Below are 22,587 nucleotides of genomic sequence, written 5' to 3'. Positions count from 1 at the left end.
GGCCCTGGACCATTGATACCAGAATCACCTGGGGTACTTATTTCAAATGCAGAATCCTGGGCTTCATCCCAGTGTTTTGAAAGGTGGAGCCCAGGAAAATGCATTGTTAAGAAGCTCTCTAGGTGATTCTTATGTACACTAAAATTTGAGTGCCTCTGCTCTAGATTTCTGAAGAGGGCAGTGGGTAAGAGAGAAGTGTTTGATACCTAGATTTGACAAAGCAGTCTTTGAAATCACAGTAGAACATTTGAACTGAGGAACAGGTGGAGTAAATTTTTAATGGTTACAACAAAGATTTTTAGATGACTTTTAAGCAGTGGAACAAATCATAGATTTATGAGTCCAGTTGAAGCTAACTAAGTGTATTTTTTCAGTACTGTACATAAGAATATACCCACTAATATAGGTAGCAACTATTACTTTGATTTTATGGTGATCATTTCCTTGCCTTCCTTTATAATTTTACCTCTTCTGTATCCTTCTCTTGATGATGATGTTAAGTTCCCAGTGGGGTTTCTAAGTTGGGACTTTAATAGGATCATTACAGTCTAAAATTAAGGTCTGTCTTGGGCCTTGTGTAAGAGGGACATACCAGACCCATGGTATTAGGTCATTAAATATGAAATGTCTGATTTCAAATGAGAAGTTTAGTTGTTATATCTCATACAGAAAGCAGTACAATTAATCAAAGTATGAGCCTAAGCTATCTATGCAGTTTTGTCATCTTAACTGTAGCTTGTTTATGCCAGGGAGTGAGTGGTGATGAAATGTGAAAGGCATTTTCCACAGTTTGTTGAGAATTGAATATTTTTCTTTGCAAGAAGTTCTCCAAAACCTGGAAGAAGTGGTAGTCAGTTGGTGCAAGGTCTGATGAATATGGTGGATGACAGAGTTTCCAAGTCCAGCCTCTGTAGTTTCAGCAGCGTTGTTTGTGCGACATGTGGTCTTGCATGAGGATTGGCCTGTCTCTATTGACCAATTTTGCCTGTTTGATCACAAGTATCCTCACTGTTTTGTCCAACTGGTCACAGTAAACATCTGCTGTAATTAATTGACCAGGTTTCATGAAGCTGTAGTGGATAATACCAGCGCTGGACCACTAAACAGACACCGCTAGCTTTTTTGATGAATATTCGGTTTTGGACTGTGTTTTGGCATTTCATTGTTATCCGACCATTGTGCTGAATGCTTGCGATTGTCAAAAAGAATCTGTTTTTATCGCACATAGCAATACAGTGTAAAAATGGCTTGCCTTTATGTTGTGACAGCAAAGAAAGGCAAGCTGCAAGATGATTTCTCTTCTGACGCTTGTTTAATTCACACGGTACCCATCTATCCAGCTTCTTTACCTTGCTGATTTGTTTAAAACGGTCCAGTATTGTTGGAATAGTAATGTCGAACTTTGCTGCTAATTCACGTGTAGGCTGAGATAGATTCACTTCCACTACAGCTTTCAGCTCATCATTATCTACCTTGGTGTCAGGTTGCCCACGTGGCTCATTTTCAAGATTAAAATCACCAGGATAGAACTTCTCAAACCATTGACATACTGTGTCCTCATTAGCCACATCCTTCCCAAACACTTCGTTGATATTTTGAGCTGCCTGTGCAGCATTGGTTCCACGACGGAGCTCATACTAGAAAATAACACAAATTTTTTACTTATCCATGGTTGCACAAAAATTGCTCTAAGAAAAAATAATTTGACAGATAATTATAAGCCAAACTGTGCATTTGAAAGAATGAGGATGTACCTTCACAATAAAAATAAAATTGTATCTGATTTCCTTAAGTACTAAGCTCGAAAATCAATATCTCTGATATTTCACCTCGACTCTTCCTGTTTTATTTTTTTTATTGCTCTAGTACTGTGAACTATGACCTCTTTAGAATGTGATAACATAGGAAAACTTCTGAGTCATGATTTACTGAAATGGAAATACTTTTTTGATTTTTAGGTCTTATGAGCTAACCCGGAAGGACCGACTGTACAAAAACATCATTCGAATGCAGCATACGCATGGATTCAAGGCTTTTCACATCCTCCCTCAGACCTTTCTCCTGCCAGCCGAGTACGCGGAATTCTGTAGTAAGTGCTTGCCTGAGAATGCCCCAATCCCCAGTAACTGAACTTAAGTTAAAATTTATGCCAGAGACTGCCTCAAGTTGTCAACCAATTGAGGCTTTTCAAATCCCTAAAAAATTCTGCTTCTTTGGTAAAAGTTGCAGAGCTAACTTTAAAACTATTTTTATTCTGATTGTGTACTCCTATGTTTATTCTTAGTAAACTTGTCAGTATCATTTATGTAAGCCCTCATTGGGGTCATTTAAGCATGCCCTATCTTGCGTATTTTTGCTTTAATGTCTTTTCTCTCCACTAACGGAGTTAGTGCCTATGTAAGAACACTTTGTATTTCTGCATATTAATTGTTAATACATATGCTTCCTTTTTGGTGTCCCTTTTCCCCTTGCCATTTAAGACACATTCTTGCCAACTTGGTTTTGGGACTTTTGTGGTTTATTTTCTTTGGGGTACAAGTATCAGGTATCTTTTGATGTTAGAGTTTGGAAGTTAGTCACGTCCTCTCCTCTTGAGTCCAGACTAATCACAAAACACATGTAAGTACCAATTAGACAGACACCTAAATGTCAGCTGTATTCCTGGTAAAGTGACATAGGATCATGTGGCCTGGATCCAGGTCTAATATGGGCTTCTTATTTCTTTTGCCTTATTGTGAACTTACCTACCCTGGCCCAGGGAGAGGCGCTGGCTATTTTAGGCTTTCCTCCGCAGGGCAGAGCCTGGCTCAGTAGGCTTAGAACACAGAAGAGGCACAAGTACAGAGAAGGTGTGAGGCAGGTCTTTTGTGCGAGTTTAAATAGTAACTATAAATAGTATAGTAGCTATAGCTAACCCTTAATGAACATTTACTTTCTATAAGGCACTCTCTTAAGTGGCACCTCTACCCTGTGGTAGTTTTACAGATGAGGAGACTAAGGTACAGATTGGTTAAGAAATTTCCCATAAATTATGCAGCTTGCAAATAGTGGAATTGGGGTTCAAACTGGCAGTTTGGCTTTAAAGGCTGTGCTCTTTACCTCTCTGCTTTATGGCTAAAAGACACTGGCAGCATGTTTGCAATGACCATGTCCCATTAGTGGTACCAAGAGAAGTCACTTCTCCTATAAAGAGCATCAGATGAGACACACAGAGAAAACAGACAGGCAGTGTTTCTCTCAAGAAATCCAAGAGACTGTTACTGTTTTATGGATAGAGGAAGTACCATGGAGAGAAAAGAGTTCTCCCTAGACCTCCTAACTTTTGATTGTTCTTTTTATTTTTCTTTAAGAGACAGGGTCTTGCTTTGTCACCCAGCCTGGAGTACTTTCATGGCACTCCATGATCATAGCTCACTGTAGCCTTGGACTCGTGGGCTCAAGTGATCCCCCAACCTCAGCTTTATGAGTAGCTGAGATTACAGGTGTTAACACACCATGCTTGGCACTTTTTGTTCTTTTAACCTGTTGGACTTGCCAATCTGACTCGGTCACCCAGTGAGGTGTTCATCTTTTGGGAGAAGAGACCAACACTTCATCAGAAACTGCTTCCCATTTCTCTGATAGCACTACTTGCTCCAGCTGGGACCATTGGTTGGCATTTCATTGTTTGTCCACAGAAAGCTCTGAAATGGGCCATGTAGGCAACTAATTAAGTGAATCAACTTCAAAGCTACAGTGCACTCAAAGCTGAAAATTTGTAGTTAAGAATTATGTTATGTGACTTTAGTCAAGTTACTCAAACTTCTGTGCTTTAGCTTCCTCATTTGTAAAATGGGACTATTACTATTGCTGACCTGGTATTGTCAGGATGTTTAAGTAGGTTAATATGTGGAAAGCACTTGGAATGGGGCTTGATAGGCCCCTATAGTGCCCTTTAAATGTTTAATACTATTTCTTATTTCAAGTTATGTATAACTATATTGTTATATAATAAAAGTAAAAAATTACATAATAAGCCAAACATGATGGGAGAAAAACACTTCAAGTAACATGTCAGCAACATAAAAGAGTCTCAGATATGAACCTCTCCTGTTGAATTTCTAAAGAGAAATTAAGGTCCAGAATAATTCCCTATGAAAGTCTAAAGAATCTAACTTGAAAGTCCTCTTTTCCTTCCCCCTACTATTTCTTCTTCAGCTGTACTCTTCCTGCCCTCTGGAGGTAGGGAAGGGGAGTGGTGGTGTTCATTCAGATGATGGGGTAGAGTTAGAGTTTCTCCATCAGCTCAAGCCAGACCTGTGTTTCAATTGAATTGCCTCTTCAACATTTTATTCAAACTCTTATGTGTTTTGTTTTTTAACAAAAATGACTTTGAAAGGTGAAAAGAACACACAGCATTGTTACAGCTGTAACCTAAAGCTACCACATTTAGCCCCAGGGAAATTATTGCAGACTAGGATGTTCCTTGTTCCCCAGTACAAATCAATCACTGCTGTTGCCATGCAAAGACCACAGCAGGGACTTACTGTGTCTGTGGAAGAGAGGGGACAGGGAAGATGGGATAGTAAAGAAGAATCTTGATTTCAGTCCTGCCAGGATGCCAGTCATCCTGGGCCAGCCAGTTGTCACAGGGTCTGTGACCTCTGTGCTTAAATTCAGTTGGCAGAAATCCAACATCATCAGGTAAATTGTGTTAAGTTGACATATTAGGGAAGAAATCCATATATTCTTACCACCTCCTCTTTCAAAGAGATATTCCTCCTCTTTGTGAAGTCTGTTTAAAGTTCCCCTCTTTTCCTTTGATATCCCTCTAGCATATAAAACTTGGAAATTCTGTTTTCTTCATGACTCTTGTGTTCCGGGCCCTGTAGTGCTTAATAGAATATGGACAATAGGAAATTTTTGAGCAGGAAAGAGGTATAAACAGATTGGCCTTTAGAAAAATAATTGTGTGAAATGAATCAGAAGAAGCAGAAAGAAGGAAAAGGTGGTCACTTTGAAAGTTATTGCAGTGATGTAGATAAGAAGTATTGATGGACTGAATTAGGAAGTGGAAATGGATAGGCATGAGTAGAAAGAGTAGGAGAATGAACAAGATTCACTGACTAAAATGTGGGGAGTAAGGCGGAGCAAACGAGGCTTCCAGAGCTTTGAGAGAAGCTAGGCGAATCATTCCTTTAACCAAGGAATGTAACCAGGAACGTAAAGGAGGAGCTATTAAAGAGGAAGAGACATGTTAAATTTTGGACAAGGTATGGATTTGGGTGTCTACAGGGCACCCATGCAGTATGTTTTATAGGCAGTTGTAAAAGCAGCTTTGAGTGCTGGCCAGAGACGTAGATTCTAGAAGTTGCAGGTATGGAGATGGATGTGATTACTAAGGGAGAGAAAAAGAAAGAGAGGAAGAGGGATATTGATCACACATGATTAGAGAGGAGAGGAATTTTGAAGAGGAATGAGGGTCTCAGGGGAGGCAGGAGGAGGGTTACACCAAGAGCCCAAACAGAAGGATGCATGTTGGAAAGAGAGATGGGCACATCTCCCCTAAAAGGAGGAAAGGGAGAAGGCTAAGTGATGATCCAGATAACATTTTAGATGAAGATGAAAGCAGGTAAGTAGGTTTATGTTACAATTCCCAGCCTTCTTGGTGAAGGGGCTGATGAGATCTTGTGCCAGGAGTGAGGGGCCTAGGGATGGGTTTGGGTGTCTGAAAGGGGTAGGAAGGGATTAGAATAGCTTCTGAAGGGCCTTTGAAAGAGAACTGATAAGGATTGGACATGAGGATTGCTTAAAGACACTAGAGATACCAGCCGAGGTAATTTTATGAATTTATAGCTTTTTGTTCTAATAAGAGAAAACCTTAAATCTGTCTCTGTGGAGATGTAGCCCAGAGAGACTAATGACTATCTCCAGAGATGTTAAAGCTTGGATACTCCCCAGACTGTTCCCAGTTATTAGAGTATAAGGGTTGGCATTACATGGCACAGACCTCTCTAGGTTCCTGGGGTCACCATTGCCAGTTACAGTTTTTAGTAGAATTGGAGGTCTGTGGCCCTGAAGAACCCAAGGATTTGTTGCCAGCTCCAGCCATGTTCCCCAAGGACAGCTTTCTAAGCAGAAAGATGAAAGCAACAAAGAAGATGCGGTGGTGCCAGTATCAGAAAAGCAACATTTTCCCCAGCATTGTGTTCTGTGGCCCTCTCTAGTTGTAAGAAAGACTGAGAAATTATTCTAAGATACGAATTTTCATTTCAGGCAATTAGTTACAGTGGAGTAGGTTTCAAAGCAATCAGTAAATTTATAGAATCATAATTTTAGAGTTGTAAGAGATCATATAGCAATTCAGGATAAATACTATCCTCATTTTAAAGATGAGAATAGATGGAGAAGTAAATTACCCATGGAGTCACATAGATGAAAAGGCAGAATTAGAACTCAGGTCTTTCTACTCCAGATTCAATGCTCTTTCCATTGGACCAGGCATGCTGTCACTCTAGGAATGGAAGGCACTGGAAAGAATTGTGGAACCCGTTTGGTACATCTTCATCCTAAAGCAGAGCTTCCTGAGCTCTCTGCCCTGCCTCTTCCTCTGATTTTTCTTCTTTCCTACCCATATTTTTAGAACCTATAAAAGAAATCAATACTTGTTCTGAAATACTACAAATCAAAGACAGAAGCTTCTCATGAAAGATAAGTCTTGGATATTTATAATTTCAAGAATGTGATAATAGTGAAACACTAGAAATGCTAACTTCTGATAAGTCTAATTCACAGTGTAGGATTGATTAAGCAATGTTTTAGGTGGCAAAAATTACATTTAGTTCGATTTACCCTTTTCTGGAAATGAGTTTTCTTTTTTTTTTTTTTTTGAGACAGAGCTGAGGCTAGAGTGAGTGCCGTGGCGTCAGCCTAGCTCATAGCAACTTCAATCTCCTGGGCTTAAGTGATCCTCTTGCCTCAGCCTCCCGAGTAGCTGGGACTACAGGCATGCACCACCATGCCCGGCTAATTTTTTGTATATATATTTTTAGTTGGTCAATTAATTTCTTTCTATTTTTAGTAGAGACGTGGTCTTGCTCTTGCTCAGGCTGGTTTCGAACTCCTGCCCTCAAGCGATCCTCCCGCCTTTCAGAGTGCTAGGATTACAAGTGTGAGCCACTGCGCCCAGCCTGGAAATTGAGTTTTCTATATGTGCTTATCACTGCAGAGGGTACTGTTTCCAGACAGTTTTGGTCATTTTCTTAGATATTCCTATAGCACCCTGTACTTCCTCTTTATAACTCCAGTGTTTATAATAACTTGTTCAATGTCTATCTTTTATGCTGCTCTAATCTTTGTATGAGTAAAGACTATTCTTTTCACTACTGTATGCTCTTACCCAGCAAACTTATTAACACAGATTAGATACTTAGAGGTATTGAAAGAATGAAGTCTAGAACATTTTGTAATTCTTGTTTTAATATTAATAGCGTCTGTGCTTAGGTAATCCGTTGTCTCCTTGGTATTTGGGGGAAATGGCAAAATGAAAAAAATATGTAAACTATACATATACGCACTCAGTGACCTCACTTTATGGAGATTTATTTGTCATATATAACTATAAATATGTTTTCCATAGCAGGACTTAAAAATTATATAAATTTTATTTTTGAAAGATAATATATTCCCATGGTAGAAAAGAAATTACAAAAGTATAGTCAATGAAAAGCCTCCTTTCTCTTCTTTTCCTTAGTCATGCAGTTCTCCTCTCTAGAGGTGATCTGTTACTAGCTTTTTTACATATCCTTCTAGAGATATTCTTTGCATTTACTAGCAAATAATGTGTGTGTGTAAATGAACAGATGGGAGTACACAATATGCATTTCCCTGCATTGTCCATTTTTTCACTTAACAAGCTGTCCTTGAGATCATTCCATATCAGTTCTCATCTTGTGTGTGTGCTCAATATTCTATTTTGTAGATTAGATGTCTGCAAACTATAGACCTTGAGTCAAGTCAGTCCTCTGCCTGTTTTTGTATGTCCCATGAGCTAAGAACCATTTTTAAATGGTTGGGAAAAGAATAAGATTTTGTGGCATGTGGAAATCATATGAAATTCAGTGCCCATGCATAAAGTTTAATGGAAACACAGCCACGCCCCTTTGTTTACATTTTGTTTATGGCTCTTTTCAAGCTACCATGGCAGAGTTGGTTAGTTGCAACAGGGGTTGCACAGCCCATAAAACCTAAAATATTTATTATTTGGCTTTTTGCAAAAAAAGAAAGTTTGCTGACCCCTCATATAGATGCAATACAATGTATTTAATGAATCTTTTGCTATTATAATGCAGCATTGAATAATCCTGTATGTAAAACATTTCACACATGTGTGAGTAGAACTAGAGGATACAGTTCTGGAAGTAGAATTGTTCATAGAGTTTTAAATTCTGTGTGGCACGTTGAATTTTTCTAATTCTGTTAATTCTGCATCAAGGGAAAAGGCAGGGGAAGAAGGGGGAGAGTGAACAAAGAGATCTTTTTTTCCTCCTGGTGAAATGGTTTGTGGCACTGACAAAGTCAAGTTCCTGTTGGGAGGCCTTGAAGAGACTATTTGGCTCATATCAGAGGGAGAGGAAAGAAAAAGAGGCAGTAGTTGCTGGCAAGTCTTGGGGGAGAGGGGCTGAGCCAAGCTTGTTCCTCCTGAAGGCAGCCTCGTGTAGGCCCAGATGCAGGGTGGAGGGAAGTTTGTGTACTTATCTAGGGGAAGAGGGTAGGTGGATTAGCACACAGGTGGAAGTACTTGCCTCTTAATAACTCAAACCAGAGAAACAAGAACTATAGGGAATTTTATTAGGTTTATGTTGCTTATTCTAGATGAAACGGTGCTAATATCCTGGTGAACAGCAACCTAGGCAATTCTGAGACCTGTTCAGAAAGGTTGTACATACTTATTTCCCCACACTTACCTATTCCTTCCCTGTTTCTCTTCTTTCAGAGAAGAAAAATATCAAGAAAAAGTAAATCTCTTTTCATCTTCCATTTTTTTCCCTCCTACTTTGAAGCAGTAACCACTGTTGCTACCTAAGGTATTTCATCAAAAGTGAAAGGGGCAGAGTTGAGAGTAAGGACTAGGTAACCTCTCTCCTGTCAGGGATGTGAGAATCAGCAGCACTGAGTCCCCTGTCCCTGCTTCTCCCCCAATTTCTGACATTCCCTAAGTGGAAGACAGAGCTATCCACTTCTCCCCAGACCACTTACAAGCCTTTGGGAGTCTTAAGTATCAGTTGTCTGCTTTCTCTCCTCACAATCCAAAGGTATTGAACTTGGGAAAGGAACAGAAGCAAATGATACCTTTTAATCACTTGTAAATTATTGTCCTTCCTCTCCACTTGCACATTGCTTGATTTAAGGTGATTTTTTCCTTAAAAGCTCTAAGGAATTATTTAAGGAAAGTAACGATATTGGGAGATCTAGCTTTTGACTTAACATTGTCATTGTTTGCTGGAGGTCCTTTAGTTAACAGAGATAAGAATTTCAAAGATTCATGAAGGTTGTTTGTGACAGTAATAGACTCACATCCAGATATTTGCCTTATTTTGTTTTTGTCCTCTCATTCAAGAAAGAAGGGAAATGGTGGGAGAAATAATTATGTAAGGAATTTTGCTGTCCTCTTCTCCTCCTCTTTCTCTTCCTCCTTATTCCCGTCTCCCTCCCTATTCTCCTGCCCCCTCATTCTCTACCTCCTTTTTTTCTTTTTTTGAGATAGAGTCTCACTCTGTCACCCTGGGTAGAGTGCAGTGAGGTCTTCGTAGCACACTGCAACCTCAAACTCCTTGGCTTAAGCAATCCTCCTGCCGTAGCCTCCCAAGTAGCTGGGACGATAGGCATGCCACCTTGCCTGGCTAATTTTTTCTGTTTTTAGTAGAGACGGGATCTCACTTTTTGCTCAGGCTGGTCTTGAACTCCTGACCTCAAGTGATCCTCCTGCCTGGGCTTCCAAGAGTGCTAGGATTGCAGGCATGAGCTACTGTGTCCAGCCCATTTTCATTTATTTATTTATTTATTTTTTATTTCAGCATATTATGGTAGTACAAATGTTAAGGTTATGTATATTGCCCATGCCCCCCTCCTCATTTTCATTTTTTAAGGCTAGTCCAAAATGCTAATTTTAGCTGCTGTCCTACACTTAGAAATTTGGAAGATTTTTGGGGTCCCTGATTAGATAACCATCATTGAAAGTTAAGACAATAAACATGTTTATTCTATCTCTCTGTTTCTCCCCTTTTTTATCTCCCAATATTTTGAGCAGATTCATATTCAAAGGACCGGGGACCTTGGATAGTAAAACCAGTGGCTTCTTCTAGGGGGCGGGGCGTCTACCTGATCAACAACGTAAGTACCCAGCAGATGGCAAATCTCTTTCCTTAGCTTGTTTTTTTCTCCCTTACCCTTTGTCCGGGATACTAACTAATATCATTTCATTAAGAGCATTCACTAGTATCCATTTCATTAAGAGCAGATGTGCCCTTCTGAAATCTGCATTCAGTAGTAAGTTGAGGGTAGATATGAGTTGGCTACTTTTCACCTTATTGGCAGGAACTTCCTCCTGCTCCAATAGTTAGTCCATAGCTTAATAAGTAACTCCGTGAAAATTTGGGGGAGGGCAGCCTTTTGTGTCAGCAGAAAAAGAGGTACCTTTTCTGCTTTCAGCATATTGCCTTGCTAATTCCTCAGCACTAAGCATTAATTAGTAGCATATATGTTTAGCTTCTACTGTGAGCAGAACTTTGGGTTCCCGCTCTCAAGGTTATAAAGCAGATTAATGTTAATTTGGCATCCTCGCTGCTGCTGCCTTCCCCTTCCCTTCTTCCCTCTGTCTACTCTTCTTCTTTTTCTTGTTTTCAAAAGCCATCAGTATCTTGATTCTTTGCAAAACTCTCATTAAAAGTTGTTTAAATTGAATACATATATAGAGTAAATAAAATTCCAACTTGTTTCATTCCTTAGACTTTTAACAGTAACTTAATGCAGTTGATTTATTTTTTTCTTCTTGACTTTACATTTTTAATTCTGAGTTTGATATTTGTTGAGCTCACATCACATCCTACCCTCCCTCCCACATTCCATCTCTAAGTTTGATTAGTTTTTATTTTTTATATTTTAAATATTTATATTTCTCTTCAATAATTATGATTTGGTTTCACTGCTTTATCTATAAATTGAGTAGAAAATTTCAAGTCAATAGAAACAGACTTTATCGCATTGGGATGGTGAAATTTAACCAGTGTTTAAGTTCAGCCTTTTTTTCATTCTTTGTCTTGAACATTCGGTGGACTCTTTCAGTCTGGAAACTAGAGTTTTTCTTTAGTTCAGGGAAAATTACCCTCTTACTATCTTGTCTCTGCCTCCTTTTTGAGGAATTCTTGGTCTTTCCCTTCATCTTAACTTTTGTCTCATTTTTAAATTCTTTGTCTTTTCATCGTCTGTATCTTCTGGAGCACTAGTTTGAGCTCTACCCATTTTGTTATTCATTCATCTACTGTATTTTTGTATTGGATATCATATTTTGGTTTCTAGAAACTCTTATTTTCTGATTTGCTTTATTTTTATTTATAAATAGCACCCTGTTGTTGCTTAGTGGATTCAGTTTGCCTGCCTGTCTTTCTGAAGATACTAGTTGAAATTTTTATAAAGTTTTCTTCTGTACTTGAATTTCATTGGGATTGTCTTTTTTCCTGCTATTGGATTTTCTCAGTTTTGATGATCCTTAGGTGTTGGGGCCATATTTGTGAACAAAAGACTGGGCTGATTGAAATTGGCAGCTGGCATGGGCTTCTCCTATAGTTGTGTAGGACTCCTTCCCTTGTAGCCTTTCTCTGGAGGAGGATGACTGTGAGTTTTATGTAAGGGCAAAGCACATTGACTGTCAGGCTTTGCTTTAGATGGATGTGGGTCAGGACATGTGTGAGGAGTATGCCCCTTCCACCTTGCCAAAATAGAATGGGCCTTATTGTGAATGTAGAGAAAGATTTTGGGGATTTTCCTCTTCGGCAGAACTACCTTTCCTTTTTGTGTCTGTTGGGGATAGAGTGGGCTCAACTTCTACTCTTCTCTGTCAGATCTGTGTACTCACATTGCTGCTGAATGATGGCAAAATGCTGTTTGTTAATTAATTATCTGATTCTTGTTCCTTGGCCCACCCTGGTCTTCATGTTTGTTGCCTACCAGCTTGGAACTTTGCAGGGGCCTCCTTGGGAAGATCACTCTCACCTCTCATATTTTGGCCTGGGGTTTCCTCTGCTCTGTTTTCTCAACATGAGCCCATCTGCTTTCTATCTTTTAGGATTTCCTTAAACGTTTGGTCTGTTCTGGATCCTTTTACTTTTTTCTAGCCTTGTTTTCATTTCATTCTTTTGAAAATATCCTTTTCTATCTCTTTCCAGTGGAATTCTGGAAGGAAAGGGTGTGTATGGCCAATACCCCATCTTAAATTCCCCATTTATCTTTTCACATTGAGCTATTTTCTGTATGTGCAGAAACTAACTTTCTGAGGAGTCTTTCACATTGAAAAATCCTTAAATTCAGTCTGTACTGAAACTGTACAATGATGGCTAGATCTTTCATGCTGAATTAATGTAGGATCTGATTTTGATAGAGCAACTACTACAGCCCCATATCCAGGCTACAAGTTCTGTTACCTGGCCCGGGTCACTCTGGAGTCCTTTAACCCTGAGTCTCATGTGACATAAGGCCCTGGTCATATGCCTTGGCTCTCTCTTTTCTTGTCTCTGCTGTGACCTTGGCGTGAAAGCTCCTTTCCAATAGCTTTTCCTTCAGTTCTGTGCCAGGAGCTCCAGTGTTGTTTGAATCTCATAGACGGCACTAGTTTGGGTTTGGGTTTTAGCTGCCAAATGGAATTGCTATTGAGAGTCAGCTATGGTACAAATTTGCTTTTTATTTTCTTAGACATGAGTCAAAAAGAACAGGATCTATTCCCAGCTCATCTGGGACTTTTTTTCTTTTGGAACGCTCTTTTGCCCTAGTGATTTGTTATTTTAAAGCTAGCATCATAAAGAATACAAAAGTTAAACTTTCCCTGGTGGGGCTGAGAACCCTGTGCCCTAAGTCTTCACTGGATATTGAGTCTCAAAGGGGTGACATGTCTTCAGAGAATGTGTTTGGCAGAGTATGTAAGCATCTTTTCCTTCCTCCCACCTCTCCCTGGGCTGAATCCCTTGAGACCCCCTGCATAGATCAAAGCACTTGGCAGAACCCTTCGCCTTCACCTTCCCCCTCCCCCTTTGTGGAGCTTTGGAATGAGTCTGATTCTTGTAGGTATTTAGTGGAGGTGCCAGACAGAAGCCTGGGAAGATGCCAGCAGGCATGAGGGGAGCTGGCAGCATGTGGACATAATTGGAAAATATTCCCATTTCACCCCCAAAGCTGGAATTTTATCACCTTTTACCCAGACCTACAAACCATGTCGTTAATACTCCTCTTTCTCCTTACACAGAAGGCCTAACCGTCCCTTCTTTTCCATACCTGGATCCTTTCCCATGGAATATGTGACCCATTAGCCAACTGGATGAAGTAACTCTTTCCAAGGCTGCTGCCTGCTTTTCTTTTAGATTCGAGGAGGAGAGGGGGAGTGCTAAGGGGGGCAGGGTCTGTGAGCAGAACTAATGTGAGCGGGTGAGGGATTTGGCAGGGGGTTTGGAGTTAGTTGTAAGGGCCAAATGAAAACATCTCTCCCTGTCTTCCCACTGGAGTGAGAAGGCCTCTTATTAAAACTTCCTTAGAATAGTCATAACCTTTTGGAAAATGTCTGCAAATAGCAACTTTTACCATTCCGAGAACAGGATAAAGGATAGAAAAAGCATTGCTTTTATGTAATGCTGAACAGAGAATTGTGGCCTCCTGCAGATGGAAGCATCTTGGTTGGTTGGCTGACATGGTGTTTTAAAGATGTGCTCTTTAACTCTAGAGGTATAGCGTAAAGGAACAAAGTGGTGTTTGCTCTAGTTCCTTCAGTAACCATGACGAAATGCCATATTTTCCCAATTTGGTACATTCAAATCAAGGAGGGCAAAGACCTGGTGTTTCCTTATTAAGGTGTGAATTTGATTATGGAAATCAGATTTTTGTCATCTTAGTCTCACACATTATCCATGGTAGAAATAGTATTAATATATTCCCTGAGATTTTGACATATCAGGAGAGTGTTAGGTTGTCACTCTGTTCACTCCTAGACTTGTGAATATAGTTCTATTCTCTCTTCTGTTTGTTTAGGTATTTTTATCTTAGGTCCTCTCTATGTTTCCCATTACTTAACAAATATTTAGGGAGTGCCTACTGTATACCAGGTGCTGTCACTCCTTAAAATCTTTTGAGAAATTCTTCTAATTCTTATGTATCTCCTAATTCTTACCTATCTCCATTATAACTCAGTGCCCTGCTCTTGAGTAGGATGGCATGTGGCATGCAGTAATGAATGATGTCAAGTTGTGGAACTTAGTAATTAGAACCACGTAGATACTATTAAGTTTGCAGCAATATTGATAAGTGATATTTACTGAGCATTTAACATGTGTCTGCCACTGTGCCTTCCAAATATAATCTCATTTGGTCTTTATACAAACCCTATGAAATAGTTATTATTAAATATTCCCTTAGTAAGTGGTAGAGTCAAGGTTGTGACTCAAGTCTAGCTTCTTCCAGAGTACATATTCTTAACCTCTATATCATTCTTCTTTACAATGACTTAACAGATACCATGAGCTTTAATCTTAAGGTCCAGTAGGAAAAATGGATGTGTTTCCAATTTTCTCAACAGTTCAGATTCCTGCTTTAGCAAACTTTGGGAGGCAATTTGAACTTGGAATTGAAATAATTTAAAATGAGTTAATTGGGGATTGATGAAACAGGCTTGAAGATATAAAAATGCTTTCATTAGTTGCTGTTCATTGTATAGCACTATGCAAAGAAACTGTTTACTAGAACCATTTTTTTCTTCCATAAGCTTATAATTTCCAATGCAGATAGAAAGGAGAGGTAAAGACAGTAGAACAAATATTAAAGTTACCTAAATAATGTAAGGGTTTATGTTAAGTTTAGTAACTCAAAAGATAAATGTGTATAGTGAGGAAGGGAAGAGAGGATATGGGCATGGGCAGCAGGTGTGTCATGGAGTGAAGACCACTACCAGTTTATTTTCTGGTTTGGAGGAAAGTTGAGTGGATTTGTATCTCTTGTAGCCTATAGGTGTTACTCAGTAGGGAGAGAGCTGTAATTGTTTAATTTTAGGTTTAGAACACAGCTAGGTGTAGCTGTATAATGATTGCATCAGTTCTTACTAAGCTGGTTCAAAATGGAGATAGTGCTTGTGAGAAACTGATCAAGAAATGTAAAGGAGTCAGGAAGTAGTATGAGTGATTAAGTTTGTTAGGGATGAATCAGTACTGATGTCGTTGTGTCCATATGATGCATAGAGATGGGCTGTGAGAGCTATGTTCTGACTTGGAGATAGCAAGAGTGGGAAACGAGAGGGGAATCTTATTATTCTGACTCTGGAGTTGCTCATTGTGGTTGTGTATAATGTTATGGGTCACAAAATTATTTTTACTTTATGAACAATTGTATGTGGGGTAGGAAATGCATTATTACAAAGACAAACTTTTGAATATGGGGGATAGTTATTTGGGGGCAGAGTATTGGGGAGAGGTATGAATAGTGCTTAAAAGTTAAATCTCTGAGGCAGGACTGCCTGGGTTCCATTGCTGCTCTGTTGCTTATTAGCTGTGTGACTTTGAGCAGGTCCCTGATGCTCTCTGATTCTCTTTTCGTCTGTAAAATGTGGATAGTCATATACCTGCCTCACATGGTTGGGTAAAGATTAAGTGAAATAATACTGTGATACACTAGAACAGTGCTTTGCACATAGAAATGTTGTGTATATTTATTAAATTTTAATTTTTTCTGCAAATGTTCATAATTATTTCTGTTGCTGCTTCTGTGGCTATCATCATCATAATTATTATCATTACCACTGACCTTTAGGAATCCTTTTGTCCTACATAGATTGTGCTGACTTCCAGCTGATTTCTCTGTCTTAATCTAATCAAACATGGTGGTGTTCTGTTTCATATACTTTAATCTTACTGTTTCCTTAAACTAGAGCCCATAATAACTTCCTGCTGCCTACCATGTTAAATCTAAACACCCCTTGCTAGGGTGCAGATCTCTTTGCCAGTGGGGTCACTCCCTCCTTGCCATGCCTTTGTTATGTCTCAGTAGTCTGTTAGCCTTAGGTCTGTGAATCTGTCTGCCCTCCTTTTGACTGGACTTTGCGCCTGCCACCTTCCCATAATGGCCTCCTTTCCTCTCCACATGTGCTTGATAGCTTTTAACACTCACTTCTGCACCTGCTCTTCCAGAACAAGCTTTCCCCAACTGGCCCACCTGACTGGTTTGCATTTGACTTTGCAACCTGACATCTTGTATTTGTGGATATGTTGTTTTGTGTTCATGTAAATTATGTATATTTTGCTGTTCCTCTACCTAAATATTAAACTCTTTTGGGATAGGGTATACTAAATCTTAAGTTCTATGAGGGCAGGGATTGTGTCTATTTTCTTTATTACTTTATCCCCAGTGCCTTGTATAGTGTCCAACGTACTCACTATTTATTGTATAAATAACTTTTTTTATTGAAGAAATCTTTTTTTAAATTTCAGAATATTCTAGGGATACAAATGTTTTGGTTACATGAATTGCTTTTGTACAGTTGAGTCAAAGTTATAAGTGTGTCTATCACCCATATAGCGTGCATTATACCTATTAGGTGTGAATTTACCCACCCCTTCCTCCCCTTTTAAAGATTGAACTAATCTTTAAAAGATCTAATTCAGTCTTTGCAGTTACTTAGGAAGTACCCTTGAGAGAATCAATCAAATATCCATTTTATTTCACAGAGGAAATGTTAGGATCCATTGTGGATCTGTAAGTTCACTAAACAACTTAATGAAAGCCTTCATTTAAGAATAGTAGTAGTATTTTTAAATTTCCATCATAGTTTACATTTGGGAGAAAGTAAGTTTTTATTTATTTTTTTATGTTGCTCATATTTTCTTGGCATATAACTATCATATAAATATCATATATATAAATCTTTAAAGCTGTTTAGGCTGTATTTATTATGTGAGAGGTGCTGTGTAAACTTATTTTTCCTCCACTGTAATTAGATACCCACAGAATTTATGGAAGTGATATGTTATGTAGCCTGTTGAATATATGGGTACCTTGGAGGGAAATTTGTCCTAGAGTTTTAGTTTTCTATATTATCATTCCTTTAAAGGTTAAGAACTTTCCTCCCTTATTGTAAATTAGGATTCCTTTGCATTTCTACTTTTTCATTCTTTCTCTTTACTCAATAGCCAAACCAGATTTCCCTCGAAGAGAACATCCTGGTCTCCCGTTACATTAGCAACCCCCTGCTCATAGATGGTGAGTTGTGTTAGGCCCTTGATGAAATTGGGCTACATCTTGCTATACTTTTTAACCTTTTCATAGTCTTCTTTAGTAAGTCTTTATTAAGCTAGTGTGAAATTCTTAGCACCTGTGGCTCCAGAGATGACGCTTGTTCCATACCTACCTCATGGGATTATTTTGAAGGTGAAATGAGATAATATAAGATAAAATGCTTTATAGATCATATAATTCATACATATGTATGCAAACTATGCAGTATATATAATTGAACTATATATATGCATTAAACACATTATATATAATAACAATGTACTATATATACATAATACAATTATGTAATTATTAGTTATGTTCAAAAGGCAAGGTATATGGGCAGTATGTGTTTCATATGGATAGGAGGAATGTTCTTTCTTTCATATTTCTTGGTTACATTGTCCTGTTGATTCTATATCAGAAAACAAATAAACTTTGTTTTCTTATAAATCCAAACTTTTTTTCTAGATTTCAAGTTTGACTTGCGCCTCTATGTGCTTGTGACTTCCTATGATCCTCTTGTCATCTATCTCTATGAAGAAGGATTGGCTAGGTAAGAGACTTTGTTTTGGGATAGAGGGGTGGAGTGGGTATATTAGACTGGATCCATTAAACTATCTTAATAGTTTATTAAGATCAGACTATTTCTTTCTGTTATATTCATCTTAGGAAAATAGAATATATACCCAGATGGACTTTGGATTACTGAAATCAGTCTTACTAGTCTACATTCTCACTCACATGTCCACACATATAAGTGTAGATAAACACATACCTTTCTCAGTGGGGTCCAGGATCACATGGTGTTTTCATGCAATGACAATTGTTATGACAATCCTAGGGTATTAAGATAATTTGCCATTTTTCTTCAGAATAGACCTAGAAAGAAAAACAAAATCCCACAATTATTTACCTGTTACATACTAGGCATTTTTTTAATCCTCACAACAACCTTACAGTTGATGCATTTTTGCAGTTGAGCAAATTGAGACTTAAAGAGGTGAGGGAACTTTAAGTCACTTTTCTGAGCTCTTTCAGCTGCTTGGTGGTAAACTGGGGATTTGAACTCAGATCTGACTCTAGAGCTCAAGACCAAAACTGTTTTATTCCCTCTCATATTTAGGGGGTATTAGATGCTTTTTTTTTTTTTTTTTTTTAAACATTCTAGTTGTATATACATTGTTTGTTCTCTTTTTCTTGAGGTGCTCTTTAAGTTTTAAGGTAATGTGACTTACAAGATTCACATTGTTCACATTGTAATAATTTGAAGTTTTGTTTCCCATATCTACAGGTGACAGTGGTTTTTGTATACTCTTGAATTGTTTAAAATAAGCATGTCACTGTGCTATGCTTGTGTTCTTTCCCCCACAAAACCAATTTTATTTTAATCAAATCTTTGTCCCCAAAGTGTTTTTTATGCATAATGGGTTTGTTATTATAGCAACTTTGGAGGCGGTTTGCATCTATGAGCAGTCATGGCAAGCTAAAAAATATGGTCTGTATATTTCTGTATATTAGAAAATGTAGTTTGAAGATGGGAAATACCATGGGTAAAAGAAGGCTACCTATTTAGGTGTAGATGATTTGGAAAATATTATTTTACTCCAACAACTATTATTTTAGAATGATATTTTAATTATTGTGTATACTTTTTTTGATATATCCTTTGACTAGAATTGAGTGAGAACAGACTAAAGCTTCTAGCTGGTTGAGCCCTGTCTTGACTTCACCTCTAGGTGGCAGTGACAGCATTTATAAGTTCTGTGGTGTTCTTAACTAAGATTTATGAATTTGAGCCTGGGAACATTGAGTGCTACCTAAACTCCGTAGTTCTGGCCTCTTGTTCCTTGAAAATTGAGATCAGGGAGAACTAAAACATGTCTCAGTTATTGAATAAAGGGCTGGACCAGGCATCTGAACAGGAACTGACTACTAGGTCTAATCAGGTTTTTATAGGAAATAAATTTTCTATGGTGTTTGTAGATGCATGTGCACTTATACTTTCAAGTATAGATATACAAGACGAGGTATAAAAGCCTAGTTCCTATACTATCCAGAACAAAATGAAGATGAAATATACCACTGACTTCTGCTTAGGCATACAAGGTGCTGAAGATTTTCAATTTTGTAATTTGAGACTTCTGAGCTTTCCCTCTTCTATATTATAAGCCTTTTCATTCTCCTTTCTCCACTTATCCTCACCTCAGCTCATCTACTGTGTCCTGGTAGGGAACTAATTTTGTCCTGCCACAAATTGGACTTTGGGAATAGAGAAAGGATATCAAGGTTATGCTTCATTTTTTCTCAAGGATACCATACCAGTATGTTTTGCTTCATATTTCAAAGATATTTCACCCACAATGTTAATAGCTCACCCTGTGGGTAAAATTTGGCATAGTTTTAAGACCTTCATGGTTCAGAACACAAAATGAGAGCAGTACCAATGTTTATTTTAGAATTTACTACAGATACACAAGTGCTTTAGCTATTGGTTTTGTGTTGGGAGTCAGAATCCACTGAATTGAGTAGCCTTCCTCTTTTGTTTCCAGCAGAAAGTGAAAATAAATAAATAAGAAGTATATATAAATCAGTGGATGCTCTTTCTCAAAATAATTAGGAAAACAGGTTTTTAAAATGTCAGACCAAATTGAACCAAAAAACAAAATAAATTTTCAGGGCTTTGGTTAGGTTCTTCTGAAAATATAGGCGAATATAAAAGCTTTATCAAAGCTTTACAAAAAGATGATACATAGCAATATGGTGGATTATTTGCTGTAGTCCTGTGAAGTTACATTGTTCTGTGCAGTAATTTCAGTGCCTGAGTTCTTATGTCTTCACTCACTATGTGTCTTGGCATTCATCTGCTTCTTTTTAATCCTCACAGTCCGCTTAACTGTGTCATTACATTCAGCAATAGCCTGTAGCATCTCCACATCTGCACCTTGCAGTAATCTTGAGTCTCGTGTTATGTGGACATAACTGAAGATACTCAGTCTGGGATGAGATCCCTAGGTCATTGTACTTTGAGGCTGAACAAGGAAAACCATCTTTCCTAAAGAGATGGAAATGTAGGCAAATGTAATTAGTTTTCTTCTTCAGAAAGGAAGGCTCTTATACCATCTCACTTCTGTTTTGGATCTCAGATTAATGTAAGGTGACAGAAAGATTAAGTTCATTTCATGAGGTATTTTGTGAAATAAATTATTTTGTGTGATAAGTTATTTTGTTTAAATTTTTTATCTTCTTAAACTTACTAAAAAAAAAGATCCTAGTTTCTTTATAGATTGATGTTTTCAGTTGTCCTTATTTTATTATAACATAGGAAGTAGGAGAATTCTCAACTGTTTTCTTGTATGTGGGTAAAATATTGAAGAGGTATTAAAATGAAATTCTCTTTCTGGTATTTGGGTCCATTGTTTTGTGATTATCTTGTAGTAGCACTTCAGAGGATCCATCCTGCTTTTGAATTTCACACGCATGTTGCTATTTTATACCAGCAGGGGACACTCAGCTTCCAGAGAAGGGTGCTATTCTCTACCAAAATGGTGTAGATTCTTTTTCCTGTCAGAGGCAGAATCCAAAAAGATTTTGTCCTGGATTTTATAGCTGTAGGTAGATCCAATATTTGGTTTAAATGATTTGACAAAGCCCTTTTTGAGACGAAGCTAATAGCCAAATTTTCACTCAAACATGAAAAATAAAAAGTTCAAAATAATTAAAACAAAATTGAGTTGAAAACTAAATAGAGACCCAAAGAGAGATGGCACTAGCAACCTGGGGGATATGAGAGTGCCTACCCAGGGAACTGAGAGATTTGTCCACCATGCTGTGGAGGTAGGAAGGGAGGACACCAAGAAGGTCTAGTCGGAACTGCCTTTTTTCCTGCCCAGCCATATTATTCAGTGGAAATTCAGAAAAGACCCCAAAGCATTTCTAATGCCTTTCCCTTTCTCCCCACCCCCAGTTCCTCTTCAGTAGCCTTCCTTGCTAATTAACACTGGCTCCGCAGGGATATTTACCTTTTCTCTGCTGGATTCCTGTGGTTTTGAAAGAATTCAGGTACTTGCTGGTTGCCAAGGAATTCAGATTACCTCACAGGCTGCACACTGTCCAGAATCTGCCACAGCAGCAAGTGGGGAGAAGAGACACCAACAAGGGGGAGAAAACCCTTTCCAGTGCTCATTGTCACACTTCCTGGCAGGCCTTTGCTGTTTGTGAAGTTTGAGTCATTTCTGGCTCTAAAGACAGGGGATCAGGCTGGTAATCCCCTCCCAGACGGCTCTGTAGGGCGCTGCCTAGTCACTGCAGCACTTTGGCAGTCTCCCGGCTGCAGCTGGTTGACAGCAGATCAGAGAGCTCTTGGGCCTCTTGTTCTCTTCCATAAGATTTTTCTGGGTCAGGCCAGGATGAAACCCAGTGGCTCCTGGCAAGGCTGCCTGAGGCGCTCTCTTCCTTGTCCAGGTCTCTGTGGCTCAAAATGGCTACACCTGCTGAAAGATAACTCATTTGCCACAGCTAGGGTCTCCTCAGGGCTGGCCTTCTCTTTTCTTTGTACATTTGTAGTGAATGTTTGTTAGAAAATACAACTACCAAAAGAGAGGGTTTAAGTACTTACATCTAGACGATGTATGACCTTGACCATAAGAATATATGATGTCATATTCTTAGAAGAACAAAGTAGTTTTTGAATAGGGGAAGATAGTTTAAAAGATCCCACTAACTCTCTGTGCTTTTCTTCTCTTTTTTCTTCTTAACTTCTCTGTGCTTGCTCTCCTTCTCTGTGCTATTAGAAAAGATCTTGGCACAAGCAGCTTCAGCGCAGTTTCACTTAATGCTTATCAAGTACCTAGTATATGCCTAACAATGAAATCCTTTCTTCACACAGACACTCAAGACTTTTAGACAAATTATTACCGTTGTCTTGATTCTTAGAAACATTAGAAAACAAAAAGGAGGCATGTCTTTTGATAACAAGAATTTGTCAGAATGAAAATATTGCTAGAATAAAGACAATCCATATTTGTTTCCACTGTGGGAAAAAAGAAAGGGCCTGTGGTTCTATATTCATCAGTAGGCTGTGAAACAGTA

General features: G+C 38.5%; 1 protein-coding gene and 1 long non-coding RNA gene across 14 annotated transcripts in view; one reads left to right on the top strand and one right to left on the bottom strand.

Moving 5' to 3' along the window:
* The window catches only part of TTLL5 (tubulin tyrosine ligase like 5), a 278,632-nt gene that overhangs the window by 31,965 nt on the left and 224,080 nt on the right, over positions 1-22,587 (top strand). For 12 of the 13 annotated variants that reach the window (XM_012742399.2, XM_012742392.2, XM_076003842.1 and 9 more), the window contains exons 6-9: positions 1,959-2,089; positions 10,289-10,371; positions 17,412-17,481; positions 17,968-18,052. In XM_012742399.2, coding sequence (XP_012597853.2) covers positions 1,959-2,089; positions 10,289-10,371; positions 17,412-17,481; positions 17,968-18,052 — 369 coding nt within the window. The remainder of the gene's footprint in view (positions 1-1,958; positions 2,090-10,288; positions 10,372-17,411; positions 17,482-17,967; positions 18,053-22,587) is intronic. The other variant, XM_076003848.1, reaches the window with a different exon arrangement.
* On the bottom strand, positions 115-21,663 carry LOC142871446 (uncharacterized). Its single transcript, XR_012919698.1, has 3 exons — positions 21,519-21,663; positions 18,275-18,378; positions 115-1,637 (listed from the first exon to the last, which is right to left on the bottom strand). It is a non-coding gene; the product is annotated as an uncharacterized LOC142871446 (long non-coding RNA).

This window comes from Microcebus murinus, chromosome 6 (assembly GCF_040939455.1).
Source record: "Microcebus murinus isolate Inina chromosome 6, M.murinus_Inina_mat1.0, whole genome shotgun sequence".
Lineage (NCBI taxonomy): Eukaryota > Metazoa > Chordata > Mammalia > Primates > Cheirogaleidae > Microcebus > Microcebus murinus.
The sequence above is the reverse complement of the archived record's forward strand: the minus strand, read 5'-3'. Positions and strand labels throughout refer to the sequence as shown.